At 41.3% G+C, this 10,380-nt stretch overlaps 1 protein-coding gene across 1 annotated transcript; it reads left to right on the forward strand.

Moving 5' to 3' along the window:
- Positions 1–3,640: 3,640 nt before the first annotated feature.
- LOC112646540 (trimeric intracellular cation channel type B-like) lies at positions 3,641–5,100 on the forward strand. The gene has a single exon (XM_035715686.2). It carries the CDS (start codon positions 3,753–3,755, stop codon positions 4,554–4,556), a length of 804 nt encoding a protein of 267 aa, XP_035571579.1. The 5' UTR covers positions 3,641–3,752; the 3' UTR covers positions 4,557–5,100.
- The last annotated feature ends 5,280 nt before the right edge of the window (positions 5,101–10,380 follow it).

Genomic DNA, 10,380 nt, shown 5'->3' on the forward strand with positions numbered 1-10,380 from the left:
ATGAGTGATATTTAAAATCAAGTACTGAGGGTGCATAGCTGGCTCAGTTGGTAGCACAGGAGAGTCCTGAGTTTAAGGGCATGGAGTCTACTTGAAAAAAATGAAAATAATCCCAAACAGAAACACATCCATCTTGTTTTGTTTTGTTTTGTTTTAAAAGTTTTATTTATTTTTTCATGCAGAGAGAGAGAGAGGCAGAGACACAGGCAGAGGGAGAAGCAGGCTCTATGCAGGGAGCCCGACGTGGGACTCGATCCCGGGTCTCCAGGATCACGCCCTGGGCGGAAGGCGGCACTAAACCACAGAGCTCCCCCGGGCTGCCCCACATCCATTTTGAATAGCTACAAATATTGCTCTTGGTGATACAATATTTGAAATAGACTAATTACAGTTCCCAAAAAATTTTAAATCTTTGCTCCATTTACATTCTTAAAAAATTCTCTGTATATTAAAATCATGTCCCCTCCCCAATAACCTTAATATGTAAAACAGCATTCCTTTGAGAATCAAACCATCAGAGACAGATTTTCACTTCTATAAATCTTTGTGGGCCTTTTTAAAAAGACTTACTCATTTGAGAGAGACAGCAGTGAAGGGAGGGGCAGGAGGAGAGAGAAAGGAAGAGAATCTCAAGCAGAATCTCAGCTGAGCACAGAGCCCCATTCAGGACCAATACTACAAATCCTGAGATCACTACATGGAGCTGGATCCCACTACCCTGAAACAGGACCAGACCCAGACACTCAACCAACTGAGCCACACAAGAGCCCCTCCCGGTGGGACATTCTAAACTTTTGTCTAAAAGCCATACTACAAATGTAGGAGAGTACTTCTGAAAACAAGACCTTTAGTGTGCCTGCCTCTCCCTTCACTAAAAAGCAATAATCTCTTATATCATTCTCAACCACCGTCACCACCCACTTTCTGAAATTGCTTCCAAGCAAGCTGTCCTGCTTCTCCTTGAGATCCCCTGAGCTAGCTTGAATTCACTACTGTTGACTTCCCTTCAGCATTTAGCTGTTAGAAGTCTTAGGAAGTAGGATGTGATCCACTGCCAGCCCCTACCACTGGAGAAAGAAGCTGGTTTTTTACACTCCTTTCTCAGGCCCCTCTTAGTCACTCCCAGGATGTCAGGCTCCAGCCCAAATCCATCAAGTATTTCCTCCTCTCTAAAGTGAGGAGATAAGGGATCCCTGGGTGGCTCAGAGATCCTGGGGTGCCAGGATCGAGTCCCACATCCGGCTCCCGGGCGTGGAGCCTGCTTCTCCCTCTGCCTGTGTCTCTGCCTGTCTCTCTCTCTCTCTCTAGGTCTATCATAAATAAATAAATAAAAATAAATCTTTTTAAAAAATAAAGTGAGGAGATAACAGATCTATTTTTACAAAGCTATTGTAGAGAGTTAAAGTGATATTGTTCTTAAATATTTAGCAATGTATGCCAAAGAGGGGATGCTTTAAACAATTGTACCAGGGATCCCTGGGTGGCTCAGCAATTGAGCATCTGCCTTCAGCTCAGGGCATGATTCCGGAGTCCCGGAATCGAGTCCCACATTGGGCTCCTTCCATGGAGCCTGCTTCTCCCTCTGTCTGTGTCTCTGCCTCTCTCTCTCTCTCTGTCTCTCATGAATAAATTTAAAAAATATTTAAAAAAATAAAAAATTGTACCATTATCTTATTCTCCATCTCTTCCTCAAATAAAATTCTACCACAATGTCTTTAAATTGGAAAAACATTTTTGAAGGGGAAATTAATGACCTATGAAATTACCACAACTCTTTTTATTGTGTTGTATATCCCACTGAAGACTTTGGCAGAAGATAGTTTTTCTTCAGCTATGTATGTATCCAAGTTCATTTTGGAGAATAAAAAATTTGAGGTCTCCCTGTAAAGGCCACCAAAACAAACAAACAGCAACAACAACAAAAAAACCCTAATGGGGTGCCTGGGTGGCTCTGTGGTTGGGCATCTGCCTTTGGCTCGGGTCATGATCCTGGGGTCCTGGGATCAAGTCTGGCATGGGGCTCCTCTCAGGGAGCCTGCTTCTCCCTCTGCCTGTGTCTCTGCCTCTCTGTGTGTCTCTCATGAATAAATAAATAAAATTAAATTTAAAAAGCCCCCAAACAAAACCCAAAAGTTTAAGACATTTCAAGATACTAAACATTTAGCGAAGTGGGTGTAAAGCATTTTGTGGGAAAGGCCTACCCCTAAGATTTCTGGGCACTGGAGTAGAAACACAGGTGGAGGCCTTCATACCATATGCCTAAGTATTTCAAAGTGTAAATCAAACAAATAGACTATTAAATAAAATATCTTCTATTCTCCTACTTTGAAAAATATACCAGGTTTGAGTTGAAAATTGTCAGACTTGGCCTTAGAGTTCCATATTGAATGTGCCAGCACAGGGAAACCAACTTCCCACCTCTGGCCTGACTCCTTTTTCTTACCACTAGTGTCTCCATCCTGCATTCACACATGTGGACACCACAGCCTAGATATGCGTACACCCCTAAAAAACTACTACTTATCCCCCTAGGGTGGGGGTACATACACAGGGAGCATGGTTCACCTTCCAGAAGGCAGACCCAGTGAAGAGGCCCACATAGCACTGGAAGCAGACTGGGGATGGTTGGAAAGGAAATTCCAGAGTCCCAGAACTTGGAGTGAGGTCTGAGAGGAAGGTGAGGATTTGGGTTGGGCAGTTCCCTAAGACTGGTGTATTCCTTGTCCATAAAGATATGCATCGTGGAGGAGGCCAGGTAGGGCCTGTAGAGCAGAAGACCCAGGGTAGGGACCCTACCGGCCAAGTCTAAGGGTTGTAATGGTGTGGGATTTACAAAAGATGGTAAGAGGAGCCCCAGAGGTGAGAATCCTTTATCCCAAAACATTATGGCACCAGATCTTATCATTTGGGCTCTAAAGGCTCAGATACCACAAAATGACACAGCTAATTTCAAAAGCAGTGTTATAAAGATCCTAAAAGTTTTTTCCAGCAAAAAAATTCATCCCATATAGAATATTGGATGCATCTTAATACATATGAAAGGATGTTGGAGGAGTGCTTAGGGTTTATAAGGTTATAAATAGGCTCTGCATCTGAAAAAAAGGAAGCATTCTCAAGCTTCTCTTGCCCTAAAAAATTATTAAAATTGGCTTTTAATTACTCTACTTCCTTAGAATCCGGTATTTACACTTACAGGATCTTAGTTTATAGAACTGAATTCTGGTCTGGCAGCCCCTTCCTCGGTTTGCTCTGTGTGGCTCTGTTAAAACACTTAAGTACAGCTGGGAGACTCCCTCGCATGTGCTGTTAAATATCCATCACAACCAATATGCACAAGAGCTAATGAGAGGCTGCTGCTTCCCTTGCAATGAACCATACGGGGATGTTCAAGACACACACACAGAGGTCTGTATTCATGGAAACTATTCCACGGATTTGAAGTCGAGCAACTAGGAGCCCATTATCAGGGACGTGAGAGACAGCAGCAGAACATCGCATCCAAGCTGGCTGGGGCATGCTTTGCCTCAACCCAGAAAACTAGCAGGCCTAATGACACCCAACAGCCATCAATGGCTGTTTTATAGAAACATAATTCCCAGTAAAGACCAGTAAAAAAACAAATTAAGAGTTCTTCTGGGGGCTCCCGCAGGCGGCGCGCCCGGGCGCGAGGCGGCGGCCCCTCCCCCACCCTGGCCGCGCACCGCAGGAACCCGTCGCCGGGGCTGCTGCGGCTGCTGCTGTCGGTCGTCGTCATGGACTCTCCGTGGGATGAGCTGACCCTTGCCTTTTCTCGCACGTCTATGTTCCCCTTTTTTGACATCGCCCACTACCTGGTGTCCGTGATGGCGCTGAAGCGTCAGCCGGGGGCTGCGGCGGTGGCACGGAAGAACCCTTTTTCAAGCTGGTTTACTGCTATGCTCCATTGCTTTGGTGGAGGAATTTTATCCTGTGTGTTGCTTGCAGAGCCTCCGTTGAGGTTTCTTGCAAACAACACTAATATATTACTGGCATCTTCAATCTGGTATTTTACATTTTTTTGCCCATGTGACCTAGTTTCCCAGGGCTATTCTTTCCTACCTGTTCAACTCTTGGCTGCGGGAATGAAAGAAGTGACCAGAACTTGGAAAATAGTAGGTGCAGGTGGTAGCATCATCACGAATTTTGAACAGTTGGTAAAAGGAGGTTGGAAACCAGAAGCTGATGAATGGCTGAAGATGTCCTACCCTGCCAAGGTGACCCTACTGGGGTCAATTATCTTCACATTCCAGCACACGAAGTATCTGGCAGTATCAAGGCATAACCTTATGTTCCTTTATACCATGTTTCTTGTGGTCACAAAGATAACCATGATGATTACAGAGACTGCTACTGTGCTTTTTGCTCCTCTTGAGGATACATTGGGTCGGATGCTATTTGGCTGGCAGCAGCAGTTTTCATCATGTGAAAAGAAAAGTGAAACAAAATCATCTTTTAATGGTACTGGTTCATCGACCTCAAAACCTATAGCTGTTGCTTCAGATACTGTTAAAAAGAAACATACTAAGAAGACTGAGTAAATTTACTTTATGAGTTCTAAAGGCAGAAATTTTTTTATCTACCTGTCAGATTGTGATAAATACTTCTATGTAAATGATGTGAAATAAAGATTATATATAAGGAATGGAGGTGACAAAAAGAAAGAACTTCTTTCTGTTTCAGGGAGATTGTCTCTTTCTGGATTGTAATTGAGTGTTATGAGTGTATCATGTGAAACTGTTTTCCTAAGTTATATATAAAAAATTCTGTTGTGATTATTTAATAGTTTTATGTTGATAAAGGAGGCTAGATTTTTTTTCCTAATGTTAGAAAAAGTAAACTTACTATCATTGCAAAATAATAAAAATTAAAGCCTTTGTTTTATTTAGGTATTTTCATACACATTTTAAATGGAATCTCTGAGCTTTAGTTCAAAATTAAACTTATACTTCATATTACCATTATAATTCCTAGATATAGAAAACAATTCCTATTTAACTTTGAGCACTGGGAAAAGTAAACCTTACCTAAACCACTTTATATTATGAATGAAAATAAATGACTAGTTTATATTTCAGATATAAACATTGTATTTTTTAACCCACATTAAGTGGAAAATATTTGAAATTTAATTTTTTAAATCGTATTTTTAAGCAAGAACAGAGTATTGATATAAGTCTTGATTTGAAGTCTGTTTCATGCCCTTGTTTATAATGTTCCTTTTTCTCCAGAGAAAATTAGGGGTATAATTTTTAATAAATTATTAAGCCCAAAAAAAAAAAAAAAAAAAAGAGTTCTTCTGGGTACATATCTTTTTTTTTTTTTAATTTTTATTTATTTATGATAGTCACAGAGAGAGGAGAGGGTGGGCAGAGACACAGGCAGAGGGAGAAGCAGGCTCCATGCACCGGGAGCCCGACGTGGGATTCGATCCCGGGTCTCCAGGATCACGCCCTAGGCCAAAGGCAGGCGCCAAACTGCTGCGCCACCCAGGGATCCCTGGGTACATATCTTCTAAAGCCACGGTAATAACTGGAGTGGCTTATATAAATCTTTGTGGGGCTTTTTAAAAAGGCCCATTTTCCATAACTGCCCCCAAACTCTTACCCAATTCTTGTCAAAACCTTACTCACTGCAATGATCCTCATCACTCCACAAAGAAGGGGTGCCTGAAGCTCATTAATTTTTCATTTATTTTATTTTTTAGGGCATTTTTAAAATGTAAGATTTTAGGTAAAATCTGAACCCCAATTTTCACTTATTTTAAAGGAAAGCTTTTCTCTTTAGCATCAATCAGATATTTATAGGAGAGGAAGAACTTATCTCTGTCCTCTTAGATTTTGAATAGGGAGGCCTGTGAATTAAACTGACAAGAGACAGATTCGTGAGAGAAAGAAAGATTTTTATTCAGATCCAATGGAGTTCACAGAAAAATATGACTTAGAAAGGTGGTTAGAATTTGGGGCTTAGGGACGCCTGGGTGGCTCAGCAGTTGAGTGTCTGCCTTCAGCTCAGGGCATGATCCCCGAGTCTGGGATCGAGTCCCACAACAGGCTCCTTGTGGGGAGCCTGCTTCTCCCTCTGCCTATGTCTGCCTCTCTGTGTCTCTCATGAATAAATAAATCTTAAAAAAAAAAAAAAAAAGGAATTTGGGGCTTATAGTCCATCTTAATAGAGAAAGGCACGTATGGAGAAACAAATAATTTTGAGAAAAGAAATGAGATAGGAGATGGGATTTAAAAAAAAAAAAAAAAAGATTTGAGAAAGAGAGCACAGAGGGAGAGGGAACAGCAGACTCCCCGCTGAACAGGGAGCCAGATGCAGGACTTGATCCCAGGACAGTGAGATCATGACCCAAGCTGAAGGCAGACACTAAACCCACTTAACCCAGGCACCCCAGAGATAGGATTTTTTTTTTTTAATAGATAGGTGACATTTTGTTAGATAAGGTTTTCCTTGTTTTGAGAGAGAGCATGCACACACATGAGTAGGGGGTGGGCAGATTGAAAGGAAAGAGAACATCTCAAGCAGACTCCATGCTGAGTGCAGAGCCCAACACAGGGCTCGATCTCACAAGCTTGAGATCATGAGCTGAGCCGAAACCAAGAGTCAGACATGCAACCCACTGAGCCACCCAGGTGCTCCTGTTTAGGTGATTTCTTACCCTGGGGTGCCAATTTCTAATCTCTGGTAGTAGAAGCCAATCCTCCATGCTTATGGAACTCCTTGGAAAGGGATTTATGATCGCTGAATTTGTTGAGGGGGCTCTGCTTTTAGACAGATAAGGGGAATCTAGAGAAAAACTTCTTCACAGGGGTATATTCTAGATCCTTTATTTCAACTTCCAGAGGGTTATCTACTGTGTCAGGTACCATCTCCAAGCCAACTCATCTTCCCTGCCAACAGAAGCCTTCACAGAACACCACTTTGGATCTGCTCACACCACTTTGGTTGTTCTGTTGGACTCACTAAATCCACAGCAGCAGCCACGGGGTAAACAGATGCAAAACTACCTTCTCTGTAGTTTTTCTCACAAGTTACATTTTCTGACTGCTGTAGCCCTCTACCCATGGTAGTTACTTTGTAAACAGATTAATTTTATTGTCTATAGAACCATTTTATCTTTATTTGTCCTCATGGTATTTTATTTCTCCTGGGCCATTTTTATTGTGGTAAAATACACACAACATAATGCCAAATCCAGTGTCATGATGACTATTTTCTCCTGAGTTTTAGTTTTAGCCCTTCGATTTTGAGTCTTTGATCCATTTTATTTCTTGTATATAGTGTAACGGTACATCTAATTTCATTCTTTTTAAGATTTATTTATTTATTTATGATAGACATAGAGAGAGAGGGAGAGAGGGAGAGAGGGAGAGAGAGAGGGAGAGAGGGAGAGAGAGAGAGAGAAAGAGGCAGAGACACAGGAGGAGGGAGAAGCAGGCTCCATGCTGGGAGCCTGACGCGGGACTCGATCCCAGGACTACAGGATCACGCCCTGGGCCAAAGGCAGGTGCCAAACCGCTGAGCCACCCAGGGATCCCCCTCTAATTTCATTCTTATGCATGTGGACACCCAATGTTCTCAGCACCATTTGTTGAAAACACTGTCCTTTTGGCAGAGCATGAGGAAAATAGGGATATTGAAATAGCGATAGAACAGGACAAATGGCCGCTACGCTTGTGGTGAACATAGCATAACGTGTCAACTTGCCAAATCACTAAGTTGTACACCTAAAACTAATGTAGCATCATGTCAACTATACTCAAAAAGATATAAACAATCATCTTTGTATTATAGGAAAAACAAAACCTGTCATTTTCTCACTGAATGATCTTAGCATCTTTATAGAATATCATTTGACCATCTATGCAAGGGTTTATTTCTGGCTTCCTGATTTCTCCCCAACTTTTAATTTTGAAATACTTTAAACCTGAAGAAAAATCAAGATAGTACCTGAACACTTACATAACCTTTACCAGATTGTCACTGTGAGCATTTTGTCATTTGCCTTTGTGCTACCGCTCGACATACTTTGTTGAACCATTTTTAAGTTGATTTCCAGACATAACACTTTATCCCCAAATTCATCATCTATCTCCTAATAAAATTCTCTAGGTCAACTATGTTCCCATGAAGACGAACATGGCTCATGATCACTCTCTCAAAATCTAAAAAATAAAACTTGCCCAATTAGAAAAAAAAAAGTCATGGATTTTAAATTTTCACTCCTGGACCCAATCTAGGTTTATATATTGGCAGCCTTTCAAACTATACTTAGAATTACCAATATCACCTAGTAAGTCTACTCCTGGGTAGATAGCCAGAATTGAAAAAAAAAAAGTTTTAAGATTTTATTTATTTATTTATTAACGAGAGAGACACACACACACAGAGGCAGAGACACAGGCAGAGGGAGAAGTGGGCTTCATGCAGGAAGCCCAATGTGGGACTTGATCCTGGGACTCCGGGTCACGCCCTGAGCCAAAGGCAAACGCTCAACCACTGACCCACCAGGCATCCCTGTAAAGGTTTTTTTTTTTTTTTTTTTTGGTGTTCAATTTACCAACATTATTATTTTTATTTATTTATTTATTTTTTTGGTATTCAATTTACCAACATTATTATTTTTTTTTTTTTTGGTGTTCAATTTACCAACATTATTTATTTTCCTGAAAAGTTTTTGTATGCCAGTTTCACTGCAGCATCATTCACAATAGCCTCAAGGTAGAAACTACCCAAGATGAATGGATAAATAACATTTGGTGTACATAGACACAATGAAACAATGGTCGGCTATAAGAAGGAATGCAGTCCTGGCACAGGCTGCAATACAGAGGACACCGGGAAACATGAAGCCAGGTGAAACAAGCCAAAATTAAGAGGACACTTATTACATGACACTACTAATATGAAATACCTAGCAGAGTGAAATTCATGAAGATAAAAAGTAGAATGGAGGTAACTGGGGCTGGGAGAGGAGGGAACAGGGACTTATCACCTATGGTTTTAGAATTTGGGATGATGCAGAGGTTCTGGAAACATGGTTATACATTTTGAATGTACTTAATAGCACTGAATTGTACCCTTGAAAGTAACACACATTCAGTAGAAACCATACTTCAAATTTTGATCTTTTCCTGGGCTAGCAAAATATGGTCAGACTCCCTCATGATGCTGGGCAGTGGCAGCCACAGCTTGTCAGTCCTGTGATCTGGAAGGTAAACAATTGATACACTTACAACCATTCTGTTTCTCACTGTCGGAGCTATTCAACACTATTACAAAACAGGTTTTGTGTGAGATGCTTTCACTCAACTGTAGGTTAAAGTAAATGTCTGAGCACATTGAAAGTGGATTAGGCTAGGGGTGCCTGGGTGGCTCAGGTCATGATCCCAAAATCAAGCCCCACATCCTTCCCCTCTCTACCTGCCCCTCCCCACAACTTGTGCTTTCTCTCTCAAATAAAATCTTAAAAAAAAAAAAAAAAAGTGGATTAGGTTATCATGTCTGGTGGATTAGGCATATTAAATGCATTTTTGAAATATTCTTTTTTTAATATTTTATTTATTTATGAGAGAGAGAGAGAGAGAGAGAGAGAGAGGCAGAGACACAGGCAGAGGGAGAAGCAGGCTCCATGCAGGGAGCCTGACGTGGGACTCGATCCCAAAGGCAGGCACTAAACCGCTGAGCCACCTGGGCTGCCCTTGAAATATTCTTAACTTATGATGGTTTATTGGGATATAACCACACTGTAAGTCAAGTAAGATCTATATATATATATATTTCACCCCCATTTAAAAATTACACACACACACACACACACACACACAAACAATATTATACCCCTCCAACAAAGTCAAGTCACAGAACAGGTTTTCTTAGCAGCACCACTGACATCTTGAGCGTGGTGGTCCTTTGTTGTCGGATGTTTAGCAGCATCCCTGGCCTGGACTTGATGCCAGTAGCACCTCCTCAGTCGCAACAATCAAAGTATCTCCAGAAATTGCCCAATGTCCCCTGGGGAGAGGCTAGGGTCATTTTTGACGGTGGACCCCTGAACTACACCAATTTGGCTGACCCACTGAATACTGTCTGAAGCTCAACTTTTTTTGGTCCCTCAGTGTCACCCACAATTTTTCCACTAATAAGAGAATTTTAATGGTTTCTCCATATACCACATGGATAGTTATTTTTCAAATAAAGTGACTTTTTAAATGCAGTTTCCTGCATTCTGCCCACAATAAAAGGACACAAAGTTCTGGAGGAGTCATTTCAACATGAAGCTTCCTTCCCCATGTTTTGAATGAGCTCAACTATCACTGGTCTTGCCTAGAATTGTAGTATAATCATATAAAACAAGTG

The sequence above is a fragment of the Canis lupus genome, chromosome 5 (assembly GCF_003254725.2).
Source record: "Canis lupus dingo isolate Sandy chromosome 5, ASM325472v2, whole genome shotgun sequence".
Classification (NCBI taxonomy): Eukaryota; Metazoa; Chordata; class Mammalia; order Carnivora; family Canidae; genus Canis; species Canis lupus.

What these genes read in the sequence shown, in the direction of transcription:
- LOC112646540 (XM_035715686.2), top strand. Translation starts at nt 3,753, where the DNA reads ATGGACTCTCCGTGGGATGAGCTGACCCTTGCCTTTTCTCGCACGTCT.